Genomic DNA, 26,415 nt, shown 5'->3' on the forward strand with positions numbered 1-26,415 from the left:
TGAATGGGATGAAAATTGCATCAGTTGTATTACATCAGTTGTATCACTTAAAAAGGAACACAAGTGCAGGTTTATTTCAGAGAGGGTAGGAAGAGTCAAGGTTCTTTGAGAGACAAATAACTGAAGGGTACAAAGATATGGATATCTAAGGAGTTCACTCCAACTCAGCTCAAACAAAAGAATATTGAACTCACTAAATCTAAACCTAAAGAATCTCAGTCTTAAACTGATATAATGAAGGCCACTTTGCTATAGGACTAGAACATAGATGTGTGCTAAAATAATCTTGAGCTGAGTTGCCATGTGCATTCCTCAACTCTATGAGACTCAAAGATAGCGTAGCTACTCTTTTTTTGGTATGTACTTTGTCTCATAGGCCTATGAAGCCTTCTGAAGATGCTAATGAAGCTTTCTGTCTATCAAGTGAAAGCCAGGCCACTGGACCCCAAGTAATGAACAAAGTGGAGAAGGAAAATGTGCCCGTAAGTTTTGCTATCTGGATCTAAATGATCGTGGCCTATCTACACTCCCAGAGATAGTACTAAATAGACTCATCAGCTAATGAGCACTGTGGACAAGAGGGATCAGTTTCAAAAATACTCCCCCATTGATTATTGCAATGCCTCCATGAATAGAAAGCTAAAAGAAGAGAGTGACATCTCTATTTTTGAGGATTTCCAGAGGCTTCTCCAAAATGATCTTTGTATCTCCAGGCATTAATATGTGCCCTTGCTGCCATGCAAAACAAATCCAAGGCTGTCCTGAAAGAAGTGAGCGTCTATGGTGTGGCATCCAAAAAAACAGCTGTGTCATCTGCCAGCTCGCTGTCCAAAAGCTCATCTTTTTGCCTCAATGGAAGTCTCAGCCCAACAATAACAGCTTGAGATCTAATGTAGATACCCATAGCTTCAGCCGCAAACAAAAAAAGAAAGGGGGCTAAAGGACTGATCTAGATATCCGGAACCTGTCTCCCTTGACTCGTCCAATAAGTACCTGACTGTGGGCTGATCTATAGAGAGCAGATACCCCTCTAATCCAAGCATCTCTGAATCCAAAATGAAGAAGAGTCCCCTCCAGAAAGCTCCAATCTACCCTATCATAAGCTTTCTCAAAGTCCAGAAGTAGAATGGCCAGCCTTGTGCCACTGTGCATGGCCCAATCATAAGCCTCCCAAAATGAGAAGATGTTATCAAATATGCTTCTGCCATGTACAAAGCCCGTTTGCGAATCATGAATGAGGCTTGGAAGAATGGGCTGCAAACGAAGGCTGATTGCTTTTGCTAAAATCTTGTACACAGTGCCCAAGAAAGAAAGAAAGATATATTTATGTCCACAGGAGAGCTCACGGGTTTATGGGACAAAATGCACACCAAAATCATCAACATCAGTTCGAGACTGAGTGTGTATGGGGGAGTACAACAGCTCAGCCCCAAACATATTATAGCATAACTACGTTCAAGTACTATATTAAGGGTGGTCTGAATAACATCAGTTTAAGACTAAGAGTCTTTGGGGTTAGGTTTGAATTCTCTAATGAGTGCTTGCCCATCTCGATAAACCGCCCATTTACCTTCTTTCCTTGCTTCTTTCACTTTGATCAGTTCATTTGCCCTTTGTTTGAGTTGGGTTAGATTGAGCTCTTCAGATATCCAAATCCTAGTACCCTTGAGCTCGTTGGTTTGTCTAAGGGTCTTGGTTCTTAAAATCCTTTCTTTGAAATAAATTGGTGCTTGGTTTCCCTTTTGAGTGATAAGACTTATGCCATTTCATCCCAACCGATTTGTGGCACTGCCTTCTTGAGTTGGATAATCTTTTCCTCATCAATGCGTTCCTCTTCCTCTTCCCTTTCAAAATAGCTAAGGCAACTATCTTGCAACCCCATTGTTACTTGCTATGGCTTGCTGCTCTCTTACCTCTCTATAAACATCACATTTGTCGATCTTGTTATGTATTTTTGCTGTAATTTCCTGTCCCATGGATTTGAGCTGAGTGGTGATCATTTCTTGGACCTTGGCTACAAGCTATGGTGTAGGAGTTGTAGTATTGCATTGCTGGAGGACTTCTTGGATCACCTCGTCTGCCTTCATTCTTCATTTCTGAACTTGTATTCTCTAGGGAAGCAATGCGGAGCTTTGCATCTCTGAGTTCTTGTTCTAGGAAGTAGATCCGCTCATGTGGATCAAGCTTGCTTTGAAATCTTTGATAGATCTCCATTGGGACACTAAATTCCTACAACCGCCTTTCGGAATAAGATGAATGAGACCCTCCGTGATTGAGTCAGGCATCTCACCGGAGTCCCAAACGCCCTATAAGGCTGAGGTAATGTGATCCCCAATCTAATCCCAAAAAGCAATGAAAAACAGAGTCAATCCATCACACTTGCCCTTGTGAAGGGTAGTAAGAGCAGTCCTGGATTCTGTATTGGTGAAATATACACCAAGTGAGACTCTCATATCAGGTTTCACCAACATAGGTATACACTGCCAAATAGCATCCCTAGCATCATAACTGGCCTGTGTGTCTGGATCTGCTGTAAGAAGGGAGGTATAGAAATCTGTAGCAATATGCATGACAACATCAGGATCTGTCTGTAGAATGCCCTCTGAGTCAATAAGTTGAGAGACTTTCTCTACTATGTCTAGGGCCAAGAGTAGAGAAAAAAATGCTTATTGACTCTGTCTCCGATCTGAGTCAAGAATGACTCTTTGGCATGAAAGGCATACTCTGCTCTCTGATCTAATAGTGTCTGTGATGCTGCGCCTTTGCTGCAGCAAGGCGCTCCTGAACCCATCCATCTATAGGCCGTTTCTGCTCTTCTCTCTGAAGGGCTGCTAGTTGCTGGCGAATGCCAACCTCTCGCCTGAGAATCTCACATCTCCTAGTACGAGCAATTGAGTGATAAAAATCACTAATATCAGTAAGGGCTGAAGCCACATGTGACTGGTGAGGTTGTCCATCATGTATGTGAGAATCCCAAATCTGCAAAACAGCCTCCGTGAGGCCCTCCTCCGCATAAGAGGCATTTGGAATCCTGATACATGGTAGAGTGTTCTCTCATCTGAGGCTCTGAAACCATCAAAACAACCGGAAAATGGTATGAAGTGGACACCCCAGTGCTAATGCATATTGACCCACTTCTATCCAGAGCCCAATCATCCACATAAAATTTGTCAATCCGTGCATGGATAGGCATCTGCACCCTCCTGTTTGACCAAGAAAACAAGAGTGACTGTGGCTAAGTGTGAAAAGCATCATCATACCAAGCATCTCTGCCACTGAACTGAAATAGGAAGGCATTCCATGCTGCTCTCTCCAAAGAGTGAATCCTACCTTCTCTGCCCCCTTTTTTATGTGAAGGCATCTCAACCATGTTGAAATCTCCTCCAATAATCCAAGAATTTGCAATAGAGGACCAAGCGAGAAGTTCCTTCCATAGAAGGACACGGTCCCCTCTAATGTTTGGGGCATACAGGTTTAGCAAGCCAACCTTACGCCCCCCAATCAATACAATAATCCATAAGCTCTAAAGGGAACAATAACCCCGTGTCCAACCACCGAGGGGAGCATAGCAGAAGAAACAAGAATGCAAGTAAATCCCCTAGTACCGAGAGCAGAGGCAACCAAAAAGGGTCCTGAGAGTAACTTGCCTGACTTATCTGGCATCCAGTTTGTGTTCGTGACGAAAGAGTATGTCTATAGAACCATCGGTTACACCTAGATGAAGCTGGTTACGAATCAATTGCCTATGGCGGCGATGTTGCATACCACCTAGGCCCTGAATGTTCTAGTTGACAATCCTCATCGACGAGAGGAGGTCAGGTGAAAGACCTTGCCCGACTTGGTGGTGAAGACAATCCTCTCCTGCGAAAAACCCCCCCTGTCAAGTGGAGGAAAACCAATAGGGTAAAGAATCCCCACACCTGCAGAGGGGGAGGCTCTGTCTATAGGAATCCCGATAACAGCCTCCCCTAAAGTGGAGGGAACAAACTTCTCCTCCATATCAAACTCTACCATCTCTGCCAGAGCTGCAAAAGAGAGCCTGTGAGCCGGGTTTGGAGCTGGAGTGCGAAGAATCCCTGCACTCAGTGGTGTGGAAAATATAACCCTCTTACCTCTATTAAGAGAAGTAATGTGACAATGCAAAGAAAAAAGGGGGCTGCTGAGGTGGAAGGTCAGGAGACTGACTATCAGTGTGATTGTCAGCTCTGACTCTCTCCACCGGTGAACCATGAGCGGGTAACCCCTCCTGCTCTGCAATTGAGGAAACAGGGGTCACCACATCAGCACCAAAAACTATGAAAGGGATGTCACCTACCTGTATAGATGAATGGTACGTGGCACCAGTGGCGTCCTCTTGTGCATAAATAGGAGCAACAACCCTCACTGGTACCCAACAGGGGATAACTGTCAGGTATTTGGGATGCTAGGTAGGTGTGGGCATCTCTCCTGCATAGTAGTTTTCTCCTGTTCTAGAGAGCATGAGGAGGAAACTCCTCTTCTGGAGTTCGGCCAAACTAGACTTGGTATCTAGGGTTGTGGTGGTCAACCGGGTGTTATTGGCCACTGCTTGGTTTGTTTGCTCATGTTGGTGCCGGTCCAGGGACAATATCAGTCAGCTCAAGAGACATATCAGCCATTCTGAAAGCTTGGGATAGCTTCAGAAGTACACTTCGGAGAGTGCCACCCTTCTCTCGTGAAGAATTGGTAGGCATCCCATTATGTGGAATGAAAGCATACTCGATGAGCATGGCAAACCACTAGGCACTTCGCACTATATGCAGTGGTCCAGATGAGATAGAGGCCTCGCTGCATCCACTGTGGGATCTTGGAAAGCTTTTAGGAAGCTTTCAGAGGATCGGAGAGTTTTATTAGTTGGTCATCTCAGAGGGAGTGCAAGTGCAGTGGATGGATACAAATGATATGCCTCTTACGAATTCTACTAGGTTGGGTGCTTTCACTGGGACGGGTATTCCTATTCAGGTTATTGCTTTGTGGGATGCACATTAGGATGCCCTGGTTTTTTATGTTCAGTTTGGAGGGAGGCTACATATGTCTTTTGATGGTATCGTTCAGGGGGTTCCCTTCCAGCCGGTCAGGGTTGCACGTTTTATGGAGCAGGGCAAGCTACATATGTCTTCTGATGATGTCCTTCAGGGGGTTCCCTTCTAGCCGGTCAGGGTTGCAGGTTTTATGGAGCAGGGCATAGATTCACAATGGTACCTAGATCCCGACCCTGTTCTTCTGGCTTTGGGTTCATGGAGACTTTAGCTCTATGGAGGTGTCCCTATCATATTTTTGCAGTGGGACCTTGGAGAGTGGGAGTGGATTGATGAAGGGCACCAAGAGAAGAGCATCCCCTTCTTTCATTACACGGTTAGAAATGCTAGGAGATTTCAGGTTACTTGTAGAGGTTGGAGGCCCTCTAGATCTCCTCATTGTTGGAACAGCTTTCTCATTTCTGTAGATGTGCAGAAAAACTTTTGGAAGAGACTCTGGAAATCCCTAAAGAATATCAAAATCACTCTCTTCTTTTGGCTTTCTATTCATGGAGGGATTGCGGTGAACCTATGGAGGTCCATATTGGGGGGGGGGGTGTAGACCGGCGAGGACGATCTGGAAGGGTGTTGCGAGGATATTATGTATTTTCTATACTTCGTCCTTCTTCATGACCTAGGGTTTAGTGGCTTGGCTTTCTCTTGCAAGGCCTCAGGTTTTCTTTCGACGAGGGAGATGATTCAGATGGGGATTTTGTGGCTCGCCAACACTTAGTAGAGTCATGTTCCCTATAGGATTTTGGTTTTACTTCTGCTAGAGCTGTACATGCTTCTGTAGACACATCATGGGAGATTCTGGCTAGTGCTGCAGCTTGGCATATTTGGAGAGCAAGATGTACAGAGGCATTGGATGGATCCCAGGTTCACCCCTCTCAGACATTGGCTAGTATTTGGACTGATACTATACATACCTTGATGGCCATCTAGGCGAGTATGTAGGGGTCATCGAGAGCAGCCTCTGCTAGGAGGAACACTTTCTTTAGAGTTTGGAGGGGATCTCCTTTCTTCTCTAATTCTGGTCTCAGGGTTGACTTGCCATTTTCAGCCTCATCTCTGGTTATTTGCTAGGTCTTTTTGAGCTTTGATTTCTCTCATGTTTTTATTGACATGATGTACCTTCGCATTGAGCTTTCTCTGCAGTTTTCATTCATACTTAATAGAAGTAATTTTTTGCCCAAAAAAAAAGGTTTGAGTTTTCTTCCTGTAATGCATTTAGTCTATTTTGAGATGATCTGTTTGAAGTTTGCATCCCTTTGTTTTGTATTCTGTGACATGATACATTGTCAGTTTAGTTGAAATTCATTTCATGGTACTGAGAATACTGACTATTTACAGGTAGGTTAAACTTTTAAGATGGGGGTACATTGTCTCCTTTAACAATGCCTTGAAAGCTAATCATATATATGTCCCCTTTTTTTCCATTCTTTGAGTGGTTTGGAAATTCGCAAACCTCTTTACTTCTCAGCCACAACCTTAAAAATTGGTTAATGGGTCTGAACTTTAAGAGAATCATGTGCTGGTTTTAAGAGATGATTTTTTTGAGATTAGGAACAATAAGTATGCCTCCCAAGTGGAGTCTCGGCTACCACCAATGCAGATGGAGTTATGAACCTGCCTCAAGAGTTCTAGAGGTTGGTTGAATGTTTTGTGAATACAAGAATTGATAAGGAAAGATGAAAAATGCTACAAGTTTTTTCACCGATTGCTTTTCAGTTGGATAAGGTAAACAGTGGATGTTCAAATCATTGTTGGGCTATCTGGGAACAGGTTGCCAAAACGTTCCGGGAGAAAAAGCTGCCTTGTGATGTTATATGGATGGACATTGATTACATGGATGGGTTTCGCTGTTTCACTTTTGATCCTGTATGTTTTTTTCAATGTTTGGGCACGCATTCTTCTGTTTCGTAGCTGTTAGATCGTGTAGCTTCCTAGAATCTATAGGTAGCATCTCAGAAATGTTATGTAGGAAGTAAGGTCCCTTTTCATTTGAAGGTAATAAGCACAAGGGGTTAAACCCCTTTTTTGTTTGGAATACAGGAAAAGTTTGCAGATTCACAAGGATTGGCAAAAGCTCTACATGATGAGGGTTTTAAAGCTGTCTGGATGCTTGATCCTGGCATCAAGTCAGAAAAGGGATACTTTGTGTATGATAGTGGCACGACTAAAGATGCCTGGGTACTGGCATCAAATGGAAAACCTTATGTGGGTGAGTATTTGTACCAGTAATTGCATTCTAAGGATGAAGCAGGGCCATTAATGCACTTCTGCACATGCATCTGCTCCTTGATTCTTAAAACTTAATAGATGGTGTCGATGGTTTCTGTAGGGGAAGTGTGGCCAGGACCATGTGTCTTTCCAGACTTCACCTCAGAAAAAACTCGCAAATGGTGGGCTGGTCTTGTCAGTGACTTTGGCTCGAATGGTATTGATGGTATTTGGAATGATATGAATGAGCCTACAGTGTTCAAGGTAAGGGGCATGATGTGGAAGTCTACTTCATAAAATATTTTAATATCATGCAACTGTGCACAGTTCTCTGTTGCCTTGCTGTGTGACATATATTAAGAGGTTTATATTCCTATGCTTCTAGTGCTTGTTTTAATATAGATGCACTCATTTGATAATTGAGATGGAATCTTTATACCCAAATATACTACTGGACTTGGCAGACAGTAGCAAAAACCATGCCTAACACCAACATTCACCATGGAGATGCTGAGCTGGGAGGGTCACAGAATCACTCGCATTATCATAATGTAACTTGCTGTCCTTGTTTCCCTATATACCTGGTTTGTTTCAATAAGTTTGCAAATTTTCTTGTATATTTCCCCTGCATGCAATTCTGTCTTTACAGAAGGAATTTGGCTGCAATCATTCAAAAGCATATTGGACATTGCGACTGTGGTTTTGACACAGGTATATGGCATGTTGATGGCAAGGTCGACCTATGAAGGGATGTTGCTTGCAAATTCCACAAGGCGCCCATTTGTCCTGACACGGGCAGGGTACATTGGTAGCCAAAGATATGCAGCCACCTGGTCAGGAGATAATCTTTCAACTTGGGATCACCTTCGCATGAGTGTTCCCATGGCCTTGAATTTGGTATGAGACTGCTGTCACGTGAACATCCTGTATCATTAACACTCTCTTTTGCTACATCAACTTGGAAGTGGCAGTTTACTGTAGTATTGAGTCTCTCTATTATACTTTTTTTTTGGGTGGTTTCTTTCTAGTGTTTCTCTTGGCTAGGCTTTTAAGTAGTGCCACTGAAGGAAAGTGTGTTGAAGATTTTGAATGTTTTTGTATGCCCTTCTTTTCAATCCAAATCATTGTTGCTAGTGGTTTCAATCATGCCTCCTGTTTATAAATACTGCCTTAGTGTAGGGTCTTAGTGGACAACCATTCTCCGGCCCTGATATTGGTGGATTCGCTGGAGATGCAACACCAAAACTTTTTGCACGCTGGATGGGGATCGGTACATTATTACCCTTTTCTCGGGGCCATTCTGAGGCAGGAACAATAGATCATGAACCTTGGGCCTTTGGACCTGAGGTATGGTGGTGAATTTTACAATTTGTGAAATATCTTCTGTCTCTCTGGATAAAATTTTCATGCTAGGTTATCCTTCCAAAGGATGAAGCGACCCGCAGGAAGAGAAGTGACACTATTTTTTAAAAGTTGATAAACTTGACCGTAGTCTCTGAATGGACTATGGATTGATTGGTTGAATTTGATTGAATATTTATGTACATGAAGTCTGTCTCACACATATTGCCCTTCGTAACATGTATACCATATATCGACAATGTCTGGTTCAGTCACAAACCCCACCATTGTGCAAGTGAGGCCCATGAGCTAGCTGCTCTGAGCATTTCTAGGCTAATAGTTCAACTTGGCGCAGAGTTTATTGTGTTCATGATCCAAGGTTTTCCAACTCGACACCACTGTCTGATGCTACGAGTACAGTACTGATTTAAGGCAAATCTTCTTGGTTGATTTTAGGCCCGAACAAGAAGCTCTTACTCTCTCATTGTTCAACAGTGTTGGCGTGACCCCCCCCTTTCCCCCCCCCAAAAAAAAAAAAACACACACACACCTCCCTAGCACACACATGCACACACTTTTTTTTTTTTTGGGGTAAACCCATGAGAGGTATATTATCAGCAAGATTTACATGAGGGTCTCAAAAAACAGAGAGCCTCAACAGGGAATCAAAAGCAAAGAGAAACTATTTCCAGGCATGACTGAGGAAGATCTCCTTGATGGCAAGCATCATAGATAGATTGCTGTAGGGAGAGTCTGAAATATTCATAAGATTGCAAGAACGGATTCCCAAAATATCTCAACACACATGCACACACACAGGCTCGCATACATGCGCACGTACACACACACACTTTTTTTTTTTTGGTGAGAAGAAAGCTTTTATTTCTATATAATAATTACATTCATAGCTGCTTCAAAAAAACGAAGTAGCTACTACTCAAGAAAAGATCTCAGTTTAGGCTGTATACACATCCTGATCAATCAAACGAGTCTGAAAACAATCGTAGAATGATTGTTGCAGAGATCGTCTGAAAAAAAGAAAGGATGAAAATAGTGGATCACCAAAGACTCTATGATTTCTATCCATCCATAAAGTCCATAGGGTCCAATATCGCACCCATATAAAAAATAAATCAAAACCCTGTCTCTGGGGATGAAATCCAAACAACCAGAAAAATCTGCCAAAAGTAACAGTAGGAAATCGCTGTCGAAGCCTCTGTCTGATGAGAGCAATGAAATCAGAAGTATTTGGACAGGACCAAAAGATGTGGAGCACTGATTCAGTAGAGTGCGAGCATCTGTGACAAACAGCTGAAGCAATATGTCTGTGTGCGAGTAACTGTCCAGATGGAAAAATGCCAAGGAGAACTCGCCATAGAAAAAGCTGTTGTCGAAGAGGGACTTTGTAATGCCAAAGGAGACGCAGCCTTTTTCTCCACCACTTCATTGGACGATCCATATGCCAAACAATATTTGCTCTGTTGGAAATCCAAGGTGGAGGTAATAACACTCTATACAATGATGACACTGTGATATGTGAAAGCTTCAAAGGACGGACATATGAGGAAGGAGAGCATAAAATCCAATCCTCAAGCCGATGCTGTATTTCTAAATGAGGTATCGGCAAGTACGGTTGGAGCATTGCTGAAATTTTATGCCATAAAGGACGATAATGAGCTCCCAAGCCGTATTTGCGAGCAGCCAAAGAAAAAGATAGAATTGTGCCATCATTGTGAAGTACATCCGCCACAGATGAAATGCCTTTGAAGGAGAGAAAATAAGAACGTCGAGGTTCTTGTATGGCCAAAGGTGGGTGGAATACTTTAGACCAAAAGAGATTCTCTACCCTCAAAGAGTTGCCCAAGAGAGAGTCCTTGCCTTTCCATTCCAAGTGGGATAAAATGTGTTTCCAATCAAGAAGCAGAGAAGAAACAAATGGGCATCCTCTGATCTTGCCTTGGATAGAGCCAAATAAAAATTCCCACTGAGTAGGCTGCCAATTTCCAAAAGCAGATGTATGAAGATGTAATAAGAGAGAGCGAATCATAAAAGCCCAAGGCTGATCTCCTTGTAGAAATTGCATCATCATTTTCCCCCTGTGAGCAAGTAAATGCATTTGAATATTGAGAATGTTCAGACCCCCGTGCATCTTTGGAGAACTGAGACGATGCATGGAGAGTAATCTGAAACTTTTCTTGCCATGTTTTGAACGCCAGAAAATTTCCATGATAGCTGACATAAATGAAACCAAATCTGCCTTAGTAAACATAGTGAGAGGCAGATAAAATTGTATGTATGCTATCAAAATGGATTGTGTAATTCGCAGACGAACATGTAATGGCCAAGTTGCAAGCTTCCAATATTCAAGTTTTGCCCTCAACTTTACTAGCACCCAATCAGTTTGTTGTGAACGGGTGAGTCCCCATCCTAAAGGATAACCAAGATGTCGAATGAATTGAGAAGCAGGAACAATTTCCCCAGGCCACAAAAGGTTGTGCCAGTCCTGTGGATGTAAAGGCAACAATTTTGATTTTTGAAAATTTACCCAAAGGCCAGCAGCCAATCCATATGTAGAAAGAGCATGCATAATCATGGACAGATCAGCCCGAGTATTTTTTGGAGTAAAGAAAGAATCATCGGCATATGCTTGAGCAATCATGCTGCGACTGCCATGGATCTCCAAACCGTGCAGCTGGTCCGTGTCCAAGAGGTGATCCAGATATTGAAGCAGTGGATGAGTGGCTATGGCAAAAAGTAAAGCACTCAGTGGGCATCCTTGTCTGACAGAGCAAGCAAGAGTCCAGGATGGAGAAATATCTCCTGAAAGTATGCAGGCAGCTTCACTATCTTGATAGAGCCAATTGATGAGTTGCTGCATTTTTGTGCCAAAACCCAAAGCCTGCATAGTCGATGAAATGAAATCCCACTGAACTGTATCAAAAGCTTTGGCAATATCAACTTGCAATAACAGAACATCCTGCTGTGTGTATTTGGCATATTCAATTCCAATGTAGGCATTAGCAATGTTATCGGTGATATGCCTACGCGGGACAAAGCCATATTGCGCAGGATGCAACCCATCATGTAAAAACCCCTTTAGCCGAGCAACAATCATTTTGGTAGTGACTTTGTATATTACAGGCATAAGAGTGATAGGTCTCCAGTCTGCCAAAGACTCACAAATTTGTTTTTTAGGAAGGAGTTTAACAAGACCTCTCTTCCATGTGTTTGGCATTTTCTGATGTTGCCATGCAGCATTCACCATAGATAGTAATGGATGCTTCAAAATGGGCCAGTATGCTAGAAAAAACTCGACTGTCAAACCATCCCATCCAGGGGATTTCCATCTGCCACATGATTTGATGGCATCTGACAGTTCCCTCTCAGTAAAGGGTTCCTCCAATTCCAAAGCTTGAGTAGGGGAAATGATTGGAGAAACATTTTTCAACAGTAAATTTCGTGCAAGCAAAACCTATTGCGAGGGAGGAGCTGCAGAGCCAAATTGCTGAGAGAAGTGATGCACACAAACAGAGGCAAGTTGTGACCGTGAAGTAGTCCATGATCCATCAGGCATAAGCACTCTGCAAATTTCTGTTTTGATTCTCCTCTGATGCAAACTCTTGAAAAATTCTTTGGAAGAGCAACCTTTATCTGTGAAGGCTCTTTGTCTTGCTCTAGTCTCCCATTTTGCCAGTTTCCTGTGATCATTTAGTTTAAGACAAAGTCTTGCCTGACATAATGTGGTTTGCTCATGCATGGACAGCAAACGATGATGACTGAGTTCAGTGAGGTCTTGACAAGTAACTTGGCCTGAGCAATGGTTTCCCTCAGAGTCTTCATGTAAGACTTGCCATAAACTCTAATCACCATTTGCATTTTAGAAATAAAAGAAGCCCAGGCATCATCAGCATGAAGATGGCTGCTTGATGAGAGACAATGAGTTGCTTCAGTGACCATTGCCTTAAATTCAGCATGTTGCAAATAACTGTTGTTGATGATTAAATGTCGCCTTTGTGGCAATCTATCATCTGGCATCTTATGAAAAGATAACCGCAGCCATAGTGGTGCATGGTCTGAATGCACAAAGGCATAGTTAATCCACATTTTGCATGCGAAATCCCCATTTTGTTGGGGAGCAACACTATACCAGCGATCCAGTCGTGCCTTATAAGCGGAAAGAGCATTATGTTGAAAAGTATAGCCCGGTGACAAAGGCTGCAATTCCTTCCAAAGGTCCACTAGATCCAAATGCAAGAGTAGTTGAGACCAGGCATGCCTTTCAGGAGCTAACATATGATCGTGGCTGGAAGTGTTGTCTCCCTGTTGTGGAGCATTATTGAAATCCCCAGATATGTAGGCATGAGATCTCCACGAGTATTGTTGCATAGAATGCCAAATTACAGTTCTGTCTCGAGATGACTGAGGTGCATAAACTAAAGCAAATTCAAACACCTCTCCTCTAATAATGCATTGGAGAACAAGCCATCTGCCTTTGTTGTCATTTAATGCAATGACTGGTTGAAGCTCATGTTTGATCAGAAGGACAACCCCTGAGAAAGAGTGCTCCCCAGCATAGAAAATGTCATACCCACAGTAGTGTCCTGTCTTGCCTGCATAAATATGTTGGTTGTGCTCTTGTAATGCCACTATGTCAGGTTGAAATCTGTTGATGTACAACCACACAGATTTCCATTTCCTACTGTCACACATGCCCTGGACATTGAGTGTAAAACAGGTGATGTGAGCAGTCATATATACAGATATTTATAGTAATGTAACAACTATGTACAGCAGCAAAATGCATGAGGTCAGCCTTGCATTTCTATCTCAGGGTCGAGGCCTCGCCCCTGAGAAGAAGTAGTCGCCTGAGAAGTAGACAGCAAAGCAGCAACCTCTTCTTCAGGGAAGAGTGTTCTGCTGGCTGTTATTGCAGCCCATGTAATCCCAATTCCTGTATTGATCTCTGGGGTGTTTCCGCTAGAAGAGGCACCATTCCAAGTGCGAGGGGGTGGAATTCTTTGAGCAGAAATAACCTTTCTTGGGCTTTGCCAGCCATCAGTTGAAGGTTGCTTTCCTTTGGACAAGGATTGAGTAGCAGGAGGTGAATGTGAAGTGAGATTCGCATTGGTAGCTACTGAATCTTTGCCTTTATCCTGACTCCCAGAATGCTATCTACTGCTTTTGTTTTTGTTTGCAACTGGAGTAGGAGCATCTTTAGTGGGCATGTGGACTGGCAAGGTGGCATGAGGCATTTTATGTAGGTTCAGTGGACAGTGTGAAGCCATGTGTCCAAACTTTTTGCATTCAAAACAGGCCCCTGCAAATAAACCCCATTTGAGTTTATAAAAAGCACTGCCCATGTTCACATTATTCACCGTGACCGAATAAGAGTCCGGTGTGGGATTATCAGTATCCCAAAGAATGCAAAATCTGTTTGAGTTGCCATTGGGCCGTGGTGGGCAGACCACTTTACCTAAAGATGCTGCAATTTTAGGCAAAAGTGAGGCCATACATTGTGGGAAGTCAACAACTTCAACCCAAACCGGGCATCTGTGTCGGATTAAAGCCTGAAAGTCCCGTGTGGGAGACCATGGCAAAACATGCACCATTTGCTGCCCTAAAAAGAGAGGCGAGTGTTCCAAAAGCATTTGTCTGTGGATCTCATCCACCATGATCACCTCAAAAAAGCCCCTGGCTGCATAATGTACTTTACGAACAAAAGAGCCAGCCAATGTGCGTGTCAGCCAGTTGCCTATTTCTGCAGCAGGTGGCATCCGGCCTGGAAAAAATAATATGACTGCATTCTTAGCATATTCTCTGACTGGATCCACAATTTCATCAACCTCAACCATGATGCCAACTGAGGGAACTGAGTCTTTCCATTCTTTTCTCGTATCTGCAAATCCTTCATGCATGACATCATATACTAGTTGAGCCACAAGAGTGTCATGCACGGGGTCATGCTGACCCTCAACCTGCTTTTGCTTCTTGCAGGGAGCCGAGCGCTCCTTTTGAAACGTTTTTTCATATGAGTATTCTGCCATAACTTTGTATGAGGGGGAGCTTGGGAATGAAATACGTGTAAAGGGGTAGTGAAAACCACAGGAGTATCCACAGGAAGCCCACAAGGGAGGGGGAGGAGAGTATAGCTAGTGAGGAGAAAAGTAGAGGGAAAGGTAAGATTTTGGTGAAAAAAAAACAGGGCTGTTCGGGAAGACAACGAAGCAAAGAAACCCCAAAAGCTTATACGACAAGAGGTGCTGGGCTGTACGGACTACGACGAGCTGTGTTGAAGTATGCACAGGCTGCACGGGGGGAGGCTAACTGTACGGAAATACAGGGCAGGTACGTAATCGTACGGTCGTACGGACACCGTACGGCGATCGTACAACGTACGGACGAATCTACGGAGGATACTTGGCAAGGACGAAATACCAAAACACGTACACCTGGCTGAAATCGCATAAAGATACCGTGGACTATACACACACTCCAAGGGGCTGTACAAAAGGTACGGAAGGGTAGCAGCAAAGGCACGCCTGTACGGAGCAGCTGAAGCGGCGCTGGGATCTGTACGGAAACTGCCGTACGATGGTTGGGGGGCACCGGACGCTGACGAGCAACGAGCTCTCACCGCTCACACACCTTCACACACACACACACCTCTCACACACACACACTTTTTTTTTTTTTTTGTAAAACCAAGATACTTATATTATAAAACATTCATTTACATCCAGGCCGTGCTCAAAATAGAGCTACAGCCCTGTCCATCAGAAACAGTAAAAGAAAAGTTGAATACAAGAAACATCCAAATCTTCCTCATGTAAGGCATCATATAAAGACTGCCTTAATGAGGCTCTGAAAAACTCGTAAGGATGCTGAAGAGGAGAATTCAGATATGCTTGGATGCGCTGCAGCCAGAGGGTCCATAAGGCCCAGTATTTGATCCAGTGGAAGAAGAGAGAATACTGTGACAAAGAAGCTGATAGTTTGCCATACATCCAGAAAAACCTGTAGAACCTGTGTGCTGGAAATCTGAGAGATAAAAAATAAGAAGGTCTCTGGAATATGAACAAAACCACAATAAATGCGGAATACTCTCCGATGCAAGGTGACATCTTGGACAGAGAGGTGAAGCTATTCGTCGTTTAGCCAATTTCACTCCCACTGGGAGAATACCAACAATACATCTCCATAGGAATAGTCTTTGCTTCAATGGCATTTTCAACTTCCATATCATTTGCAATCTTCCTTTCCACCAGGCTAATGATTTGTTCAGATGCCATAAAGAATTAGCATGATGGGCAATCCAAGGAGGAGGTAATATTAATCTATAAGCCTGTATAGATGTCAATGACTGCAAAGGCTTAGAAGAAATGCTTGGACTTGAAGATTGAAGGTGCCAATCTTGAAGCCTGTCACTGCCATTCAATGTCGGAATCGGAACCAGAGGAAGTAGGAGATCAGCAATAGCTTTCCAAATAGGTCTATGATGCATTGCCAGGTTGTATTGTCTACATGCTGCTGGAAAAAGGAGAATATTTCCTTGCATATCTACAACGTCATCAATGAACCGGATACCCATTTTCATAAGATTGTAAGCTCTGATGGGTTGTTGAACAGCAAGGGGAGAGGAAAACACAGCACTCCAATGAATACTCTCCAATCTGAGTGATGATGCTAGAGAAGCAGGATGAGGAGACCATTTGATGTGAGAGAGTACTTGCTTCCAATCCTGAATCAAGGAATTAGAAAATGGACAACCAGGGATTTTACCTTGAAATTTTCCAAGTACTACTTCCGATGGATCTACTATCCAATGTCCATAAGCATGTGTGCGCATCTGACCACACAAAATTGCTAGCATAATAGACCAAGGCTGCTCTTGTTGAAAGGATGTTTTGAGCATAGTGATCTTTCTTGCCAACACATGATATTTGATGTTTATTATATTCAAACCACCATGCATTCTGGGTGAGCAAAGCAAGTCCATTTTGAGCAACCGTAAAGCTTTTTTATGAAGCTTGGTTTTCCAAAAAATCTCCATGGCTTGAGACATAAAAGATGAGAGATCTCGAGATGACCAATGTAATAGAGGAAGGTAGAACTGGACATAAGCTAGAACAATAGATTGGACAATTCGAAGCCGTACATGCAGAGGCCATGTGGAAATCTTCCAATATTGTAATTTGTCCTGAATTTTGTTGAACACCCACAACATTTGTTGCTTATTACTGATTTTCCAGCCAATAGGATAACCCAAATGTCTTACTATATTTTCCGGTTGAATAATCTGGCCTGGCCACAGAATAGCATGCCAATCACAAAGCTTGAGAGGCAAGAGTTTTGATTTCTGAAAATTAATTTTAAGACCAGCTGCCAACCCAAAATCTGAAAGGGTATCCATCAAGAGGCGAATCTCCAATGGACTGTTCTTTAGCATGAAGAATGAATCATCTGCATAGGCCTGCGCTATGAAGGGTCGTGAACCAGAAATCTGAAGCCCCTCTAGCTGTCCAGTATCAACCATGTGATCCATATAAAGAAGCAAAGGATGTGAAGCGATGGCATAAAGCAAGGCACTGAGAGGACATCCTTGTCGAACCGAACGTTCGAGAGTCCAAGACTCAGACAAATGTTTCCCTATAAAGCATTGTGCAGTAGAATTTGAATAAAGCCAATATATGACATTAGATAGCTTTGGCCCAAAACCAAGTTTTTGCATGATTTGAGAGACATAATCCCACTGTACTGTATCAAACGCCTTCGCCACATCCACCTGCATGACCAACACATCTTGATCTTCGAAAAATTCAACCGTCAGACCATCCCAGCCAGGGGATTTATGTTTACCCAAATGCTTAAGGGCTTCATCCAATTCATCATCTGAAAAAGACATTTCCAGCATTGAGGCTTTTTGCGGGGAGACAATGGGAGAAACAAGCTCAGTAAATCTGTTACGAGCCAATGCGACCTGAGGTGCAGAAGAAGATGGCTGAGAATAAAGGAGCTGAAAATGATCCAGACATTGTTTTTCAAGCTGAGAGAGAGACTGGGTCCAGAGACCATCTGATTTCCTTACCCTCATGATAGATTGGCTTTGTCTGTGTGCATGTAAGTTCCGGAAAAAAGATTTAGAGGAACAGCCCTTATCTAGCATAGGTTTAACTCTGGCCCTAATCTGCCATTTAGACAGCTTGCGTTTGTCATTGGCATCAATTATAGAGGAAGCACAAGATAATAAATGCTGCTCAGAATCAGATAGAGATCTTTGATGACTAATCTGTACAAGATACTGCTTGTATGATTTTGCCCACTGGATATGCTGTCTGGTTTCTGCCAAGTACCATCTTCCATATTCCTTGATGACATTTTGAATACGATGTATGAAAGAGATCCAAGCAAATTCCAGATCCTCCTGAGCATGGGATAGCAATGGCCTGCAAGCTAGTCTGATCATATGCTGAAATTTTTCGTGAGAAAGATAGAATTGATTAACCTGTAAATTTCTGACTGAAGAGAGCTGCAAGTCATCCAGAGGCATACCAAAAGAAAGGGTGAGCCAAAGTGGAGTGTGATCAGATAATTGTTGTGAATAATCAGTCCACATCTGACATGTATATTCATCATATTGCTGAGCATGAATGAGATAAAATCTATCAAGCCTGGTCCAATAATCTGTAAAAGCATTATGATGATATGTAAATCCCATCACTGAAGGATGAGTTGCTGTCCATAAATCTGCAAATCGAAGTGATGATGTCATGTGTTCCCATTGCTGGATTTCAGAGGGCAGCATATGTGATTTATGCGTGGTATTGTCCTTCCAGTGAGGAGAATTGTTGAAATCACCACAAAGTAGAGCATTAGAGGACCAAGGATATTGCTTTATGGAGTTCCACATTTGAGCTCTGGAAGCTGAATTTTGAGAGGCATACAAAGATCCTATTTCAAAAATCTCTCCATTGATCATACATTGGATAATCATCCATCGTCCACCTAGATCATTATATGCTATCAAGGGTTGCAGATCATGTCTGGCTAAAATGCACAGCCCAGAGAATTGTTCCGATCCTGAATAGAATATATCATATCCTGAAAAAAACCCATGCTGTCCAGCAAAAAAATGCTGATTATGCTCTTGGAGACATACAACATCCGGATGAGTTGTATTTATATAATGCCAGAGAAGCCTCCATTTATTCTGGTTGCAGAGGCCCTGTATATTATAGGAAAAACATTTAAGAGAAGCACACATGAAAATATATACAAGAGAATGATCGGTCCTCCAAAAGAGCGGGAGGCCTCAAGCCTCTGCCATTGCCACAGGGTCTTGCTGACCCTCAGCTTCCAATTCCCTGATAATATCATCTTCTTCACAAAGGGGAAGACCCTTCTTGACTGCATTGACCCAAGCCTTTGAGATGGGGCTGCTTGAAGAGGTAGAAGATTGTCCTGGAGAAGGAGCAGAGGCATCCCAATTACGAGATTGGAGGGGTCTTTGTTTGAGAGGCACCGTCTTCTTTGCAGTCTGCCATCCCTCATGAGATGATGAAATATTTTCTCCTAACTTGCTTTTGCCTTTATCCTTATTTTGAGCTGAATTGGCCTGGCTCCCTGTATGAACTGAAGGCTTTGCTCCTTTAGCTTCAATCTTTTCCACATATGTCTTCTGACCTCCTTTATTAGATGGCAGAGGAATAGCAGCTGGAGGAGGTGGATGAAGGATAGAAGGACACTCCGAAGCAAGATGCCCAAATTTGTGACAAGAAAAACAAGCTCCAGCTAAAATGCCCCATTTTAAGGTGAAATATTTCTTGCCCAAATTAACACCCTCAATCTCAACTGCAATAGAAGAAGGGGTCGGTCTATCAGTATCCCATAAGATGCAAAAACGATTTTTATTACCTGTTGGACGAGGGGGACAGATCACTTGTCCCAATGTCATAGCTAAACTTGGAAGCTCTGTTCTCATATAATCTGGAAAATCAACCACTTCAACCCATACAGGGCAATGATGCTTGATGAGGTTCTGATAGTCCTTATTGGGGGACCAGGGCATGATATGCACCATCTGGCGACCAAAAAATAAAGGGGACATTTCCAGCATCTTTTGTTTTGTCAAAGCATCCAAAAGATGAACTTCATAAAATCCTCGGGAGGCAAAATAGACTCCTTCTACAAAGCATCCACCTAGGAGAGAATTCACCCATTGTCCCACATCATTAGCAGAGGGAATTTTGCTTGGGAAAAAGATGATAACTGCAGTTTGAGAGAGCTTCTTCAAAGGTTGCACAAGAGATGGCAGCTTCATTTTGTAAGTGAGTTCCGGAGCAGGTTGAATCCATTCCCTTCTGCTTTGTTGAAAATCATCATTCAGCATATCAAACACATAGGAAGCATCTTCAGAAGAAGGAGCTATGGGGGAAGAGGCTTCCCTTAATTGTCTTTTGGGTTCAGGAGAGAGGGCTCTCTTGACATAGTACTTGTTTGCTTCTGCCATGGAGGCTAAGGGATTGAACAGATATCAAACAGGGAGAATCGGACAGGGCACAAAGAAAGGCTGGCAGGCTGTACGGACGCTGGGATGAAGCACTGTACGGACGCAACGAAGAAACTGACAGAAACTGTACGGACAGATTGAGAGATTGCAGGAAAGGACTGACAGGCTGTACGGGATCACTGACAGGCTGTACGGGACAACAGACAGTCTGTATGGAAGAGTTAACGACTGTACGGAATGATTAAACGGGAAAAGTACGGACGGACTGTATGGACTTTGGGAAGGAAGACTGCAGGTAAGAACTGTCGTGCAGGGTTGAATGGAGCCGCGATGGTAAGGTAACCTGACGCAAAAGCCATACGGGAACCGTACGACGGTCGTACGATGGTATGGACAAAAAGACGGGCGTCAAACAATGACGGACGACGCTGATCAGCAAGCACTCAGACCCTCCTCTCACACACACACACACACACACTGGTCTAGCTATAGCAACCACACACACACACACTTTTTTTTTTTTTTTGGGTAAAATCCAGTATTTATATTATCATAAATTTACAAGATGGAAAGTCTCGCACTCACTGACATGAGACTCAAAAAAAGAGCCCAATGGAGAAACTCAAAAACAGGTAGAGAACACTTCAAGGCTAGTGGCATCCAAGTCCCTTGCAGCAAAACTGTCATATAAGGATTGCTTGAGGGACATTCTGAAGAAAATATATGCCTGAGGAAACTGTTGACCCATCCTAGAATGCAGTCTCTGCGTCCAAATGGTCCATAGTACCCAAAAGCGAGTCCAGTAAAAGAAGAGGAGGAATGGAGACATCTGAGATGAGAGGCATCCAAACATCCAGAAGAGTTTCCCAAATCTGATAGAGGGAAACCGAAGCTGCAGCAAATGAGAAACATGAGTGATCAGTATGCGGGATTGTGGGCAAGACCATAATAGGTGAGGAACTGTCTCATACTGTTGAGAGCAACGGGGACAGGAAGGGGAAGCAATGCGGCGTGCTGCCAATTTAACCCCAATGGAAAAGGCTCCCACAATACATCTCCAAAAGAAAAGCCTCTGTTTCAATGGCAATTTGGCTTTCCAGATTTTCATGAGTCGTGATTGCCACCAAGATAAAGGCCTATCCAAATTCCAAAGAGTGTTGGCATGCTTGTCAATCCATGGCGGTGGAAGAAGAAATCTGTAGACCTTCGAAGAGGTCAGATTGTGCATTGAGAGCGTATGGGTAGAAGGGGATAAAGAAGTCAAATTCCTGTCCATTAATCTGTCTTGTGCAAACAGTGGAGGAACTGGAACAAAAGGCTGCAACATAGCTGAAAGTGTTCTCCAAATGGACCTATGATGCAGGCCCAAGGAGAATGTCCTGCAAGCTTGTGGAAATGAAAGCATACAACCTTGTTGATCCACAACATCACCAACAAATCTGACGCCCAATTTCATGAGATTGTATGCTTTAATAGGTGCTTGTAGAGCGAGAGGCAATTCAAACACCTTACTCCAATGGATGCTTTCCAATCGAAAAGAATTACCATGATGAGAAGAAGCACCTGTCCATTTTGCATATGAGAGAATTCTCTTCCAATCATGAATAAAAGCAGAAGAAACAGGGCAACCAGGAATTTTCCCTTGAAATGTGGACATGACTGCTTCCCAGTGATCTGTAATCCAATGCCCATATGCATGAGTCGCCATGTTTCCACACATAGCTGCTAACATAATAGCCCATGGCTGTTTTTGCTGAAGAAAATCAGCAATCATAGTGCTCTTTCGTGCCAACATATGAACCTGGAGATTGAGAATATTCAGCCCCCCATGAGTCTTAGGTGAACAAATGGACTCCATAGGTAGTAGTCGCAAGGCCTTTTTATGAGATTTGCTTTTCCAAAATATCTCCATAGCCTGGGACATATAGGAAGCCAAATGCTTGAAAGACCAGGGAAGAAGAAGCAAATAAAATTGCACATATGCCATAATGATGGACTGTACTATCCGAAGTCGAACATGTAGAGGCCAGGTGGACAAATGCCAGTATTCCAGCTTCTTGTTAATCTTTTGAAGCACCCATTTGAGCTGTTGATGCGGGGTAATATTCCAGCCAATGGGGTAACCTAGATGCCTGACAATAGTATGGGAAGAGATAATGTGGCCTGGCCAGAGAAGTGCATGCCAATCAGCTTCTTTCAAAGCTAGAAGTTTTGATTTCTGGAAATTGATGTGCAGTCCAGCAGCTATGCCAAAGTCGTTCAGCGTGTGCATTAAAAGAGAAAGATCACTTTGAGAATTCCTGGGCATAAAGTATGAATCATCAGCATATGCCTGTGCAAGAAATGACTGTGCCCCTGGGATTTGCAAGCCATGAAGCTGTCCTGTGTCTGCAAGATAGTCCATATGCAACAGTAACGGATGGGTAGAAATGGCATACAGTAAGGAACTGAGAGGGCAACCCTGTCTCACTGAGCGGGTCATAGTCCAGGTTCTTGACAACCCACCACCAAGCAAGCATTGCGCCGTGGCTTGAGAATAGAGCCAGTAGATGATGTGGACAAGCCGAGGGCCAAATCCCAATTTATGCATAGTCTGAGAGATAAAATCCCAATGGACTGTATCAAGATGGTACAGAGATTTCACTTGGCAATTCAACAGTCAATCCATCCCAACCAGGAGAGCTGTTTTTGCGTAGATGACTCAAGGCATCATCCAGTTCACTAAGCATAAAAGGCTGCTCCAATGCATAGGCCTGTTCCCGAGACAATATGGGCTGGACATGCATGAGAAATTGAGATCTAGCTGCATTCACTTGCATCAAATGATCAGGCTGAAGAGAGAGGAGATGCTGAAAATGACTAGAGCATTGCAATTCCAATTCTGATTTGGAAGTGGTCCAGGTACCATCATCTTTCTTGATCCTGCAAATATCCTCCTTTCTCCTATCAGCATGGAGACTTTTGAAAAAAGCTTTGGAGGAGCAGCCCTTATCTAAAAGGGGTTTCATGCGAGCTCGGATTTGCCACTTCTTTAATTTGCGAAGATCATTTTGGTGGATGATATGAACCGCATAGGCGCAAGAATCCTGTTCAGAAGGGGTAAGCTGCCTGTGAGAACTGATTGCATCCATTTGCTGCTTGTGAGATTGAGCCCATTTCAACTTAAGCCTGAGGTTTCCCATGTAACTCTGTCCATAGTCTTGAATAATAGTCTGTAAGCGGAGAGCAAAACTGATCCATGCAAAATCCATATCTTCCTGAGCATGCAAGAGGAGGGGACGGACAGCCACTCTCACCATGTTCTGAAATTGTTGATGAAGCAAATAGGCACTATTAACATGGAGCAGGCGACGACCAAAAAAAGGCATATCATCTGTCAGACGTGCTATTGATAGTGTCAAGCATACTGGAAAATGATCAGATAGCAAGAGTGAGTGATCAACCCGTAATGTACATGTAAAATCAGCATACTGCTGAGCATGGAGCAAGTACCATCTGTCAAGTCGAGCCCAGTAATGAGTAAAGGCATTGTGATGATATGTATAACCCATATCTGTGTCTCTTGTTGAGAGCCATAGATCTTCTGCATGCAGAGATGAGAGCATATCTTCCCAATGTCGAAGCTCAGTGGGGATCATGTGAGAGCGATGAGTAGTATTGTCTTGAGTGGCAGGCGAGTTGTTAAAGTCTCCACACAAGAAAGCATTGGACAGCCGTGGATATTGTTGGAGAGAGGCCCACATTTGAGCTCTAGTCGCAGAAGTTTGTGAGGCATAAACAGATGCAATTTCATAGAGATCAGCCTGCCAGGTGCACCTGATCACCATCCATCGACCCTGAGGGTCATTGTAAGCAACCATGGGCTGTAAATCATGTTTTACCAGCATGCAAACCCCCGAAAAGTGCATTGTGCCAGCATAAAAAATATCATAACCAGCATAGTGGCCTTGCTGGCCAGCCAAGAAGTGTTGGTTGTGTTCCTGTAAAGAGATCACATCGGGATGCATTCTATGTACATAATGCCAAAAAAGTCTCCACTTATTGACATTGCAAAGACCCTGAACATTGTATGTGATGCAAGTAATTGAAGTAGACATAGAAGATATGTACAGTCAAACCAAAAGGCAGAGTAAAGTATAAGCTGTCAGGCCTCAGCCATGACATCAACATCCACCTGTGCTCCTGGATCATTAGCTCTATGATCCTCATCATTGTCACATACAGGAATGCCTCTTTTTAACACATCAACCCACAGTTGAGAAGCAAGGCTGTCAGCGGGGGTAGAGGTCTGACCAGGGGTAGAAGTTGAAGCATCCCAATGGCGAGACTGTAATGGACGTGGTTTAAGAGCAAATACCTTTTTGGGTTGCTGCCAGACAGCCTGGGGAGAGGCATGAGATTCTGAAATTTTGCCCTTCCCCTTATCCTTTTGCTTAGCTAGAACCTGAACCATATTTTCTTTGGAAGGGACAGAGTTGGGAGCCACATCACCCAGTTTGGAAGGCATTACCTTGGACCTCGGGGCATAAGTTGGGGGGGGAGTATTTTCTGAAGCAATAGCTGTGGGTGGGAGCTGATGCAGTACTGCAGGACACTGTGAGGCTAAGTGGCCAAACTTATGGCATGTGAAGCAAGCACCTGCAAAAACTCCCCATTTCAGATCAAAATATTTTTCACCAAGGGGAACATCCTCCACTTCTACCGCAATGGAAGGAGGGGTTGGGTGATCTGTATCCCAAAGAATACAAAAGCGATTGCGATTACCCGAAGGACGGGGAGGGCATACAACTTGCCCCAAGGTGGCTGCCAAACTTGGTAACTCAGCCCTCATATAGTCCGGAAAATCCACTACCTCAACCCATACGGGGCAGTGATGTCGAATGAGGCTGTGGTAATCCTTATTTGGCGACCATGGCATGACATGCACCATTTGTCTGCCATAGAATAAAGGCGACATCTCCAATATCTGCTGACGATATGAGGCATCCGAAAAGTGCACTTCATAAAAACCCCTTGAAGCAAAGTATACTCCTTCAACAAAGCAGCCTCCCAACAATGCCTGAACCCATTGGGCCACATCATTTGCTGAAGGTAACTTGCCTGGGAAAAAAATGATAACTGCTTGTTGAGAGAACTTTCGAAGAGGAGCAACCAAAGAAGGCAGCTTCAACTTGTATTTGATGGCCGGGGGAGGTTTGGCCCACTCCTTCCCGCTGTGATGAAATTCATCTTTGAGCATGTCAAAAACATAGTGGGCATCTACAGAATCTGCAACAGAGACATCAACTTGCTGTCTTTTGGAGTCCCGGGTCGACTCCTTGCGAGAATAACTTTTGAACTGGTCCTCCATGAAGAGAAACAGGGCGGGATAGATGAAGTGAAGGAATAAAAGCAGAACTGTACGGACAAGGAGCAGGCTGAAAGTACAAGCTGTACGGAATGTACAAGTTGTACAGATATACGGAAGAAAGGCTGAAGGGGTTGAGTCGTACGAAAGGAAACAAGGAGTGCAGAGGCTGTACGGAGCGACGATGGAAGAGATGGCTGACGCAAAAGGATAAGGCTGAATGTACGGAAAAGGACGAGGGGTACGGCGATACAACGAAGATGCAGGTCGACGGACAGGCAGGTAAGACGAAATTGCGCAGGGACGTGGCTGTACGACGTCCGTACAGATGTACGGCGTCCGTACAGTTTAACGGACAGATTACGGGGCTGAACGGAAGCGTAACGCAAACGTGTGCAGAGGCTTGGGGAGGCTGAGTAGCGACGCTCTCGACACTCTCTCGACGCTCTCTCTCTCGTCTCGACGCTCGCTCTCTCGTCTCGACCCAGACCTGCGCAGCACGCTCACACCGCAACTCACACGACACACACGACACACACACACCACCACACACACACACACACACCACACACACACACACACACACCTACTTACACACACACACACACACACACACCTACTCACACACCCGTACACACACACACACACACCTTTTTTGGGTGAAAATTTTTCTGCTTTATATTATAGAATCACTATCCCAAGACGGGATGTGGGAAAAAACATCACGAGCAGTTATTAAGATAAGACAAATACACATCATGATCTATGTCCTTAGTTTGCAAGCAATCAGAGAAAGATTGTTGTAGAGAGTGCTTGAAGAAAGAGAAAAGTGAAAAAGTAGGATCACCAAAGACTCTATGATTTCTATCCTTCCATAGATTCTGGATTGCCTAGTAGCGAACCCAAACAAAAAATAAATCAAAATCCTGTCTAGGTGGGTGTATCCCAAAGACCCAGAAGAA

At 43.6% G+C, this 26,415-nt stretch overlaps 1 protein-coding gene across 5 annotated transcripts in view; it reads left to right on the forward strand.

The window, feature by feature from the left end:
- HGL1 (heteroglycan glucosidase 1) overlaps nt 1-26,415 on the forward strand; it is a 156,388-nt gene that overhangs the window by 48,087 nt on the left and 81,886 nt on the right. For all 5 annotated transcript variants that reach the window (XM_087400308.1, XM_087400305.1, XM_087400306.1 and 2 more), the window contains exons 6-12: nt 6,603-6,685; nt 6,822-6,917; nt 7,092-7,260; nt 7,381-7,523; nt 7,724-7,810; nt 7,971-8,156; nt 8,439-8,606. In XM_087400308.1, the coding sequence (XP_087256434.1) occupies nt 6,603-6,685; nt 6,822-6,917; nt 7,092-7,260; nt 7,381-7,523; nt 7,724-7,810; nt 7,971-8,156; nt 8,439-8,606 (932 nt within the window). The remainder of the gene's footprint in view (nt 1-6,602; nt 6,686-6,821; nt 6,918-7,091; nt 7,261-7,380; nt 7,524-7,723; nt 7,811-7,970; nt 8,157-8,438; nt 8,607-26,415) is intronic.

Source organism: Dipteris shenzhenensis, chromosome 29 (genome assembly GCF_047967505.1).
Source record: "Dipteris shenzhenensis isolate YYH24624 ecotype China chromosome 29, Dip_SZ_1.0, whole genome shotgun sequence".
Classification (NCBI taxonomy): Eukaryota; Viridiplantae; Streptophyta; class Polypodiopsida; order Gleicheniales; family Dipteridaceae; genus Dipteris; species Dipteris shenzhenensis.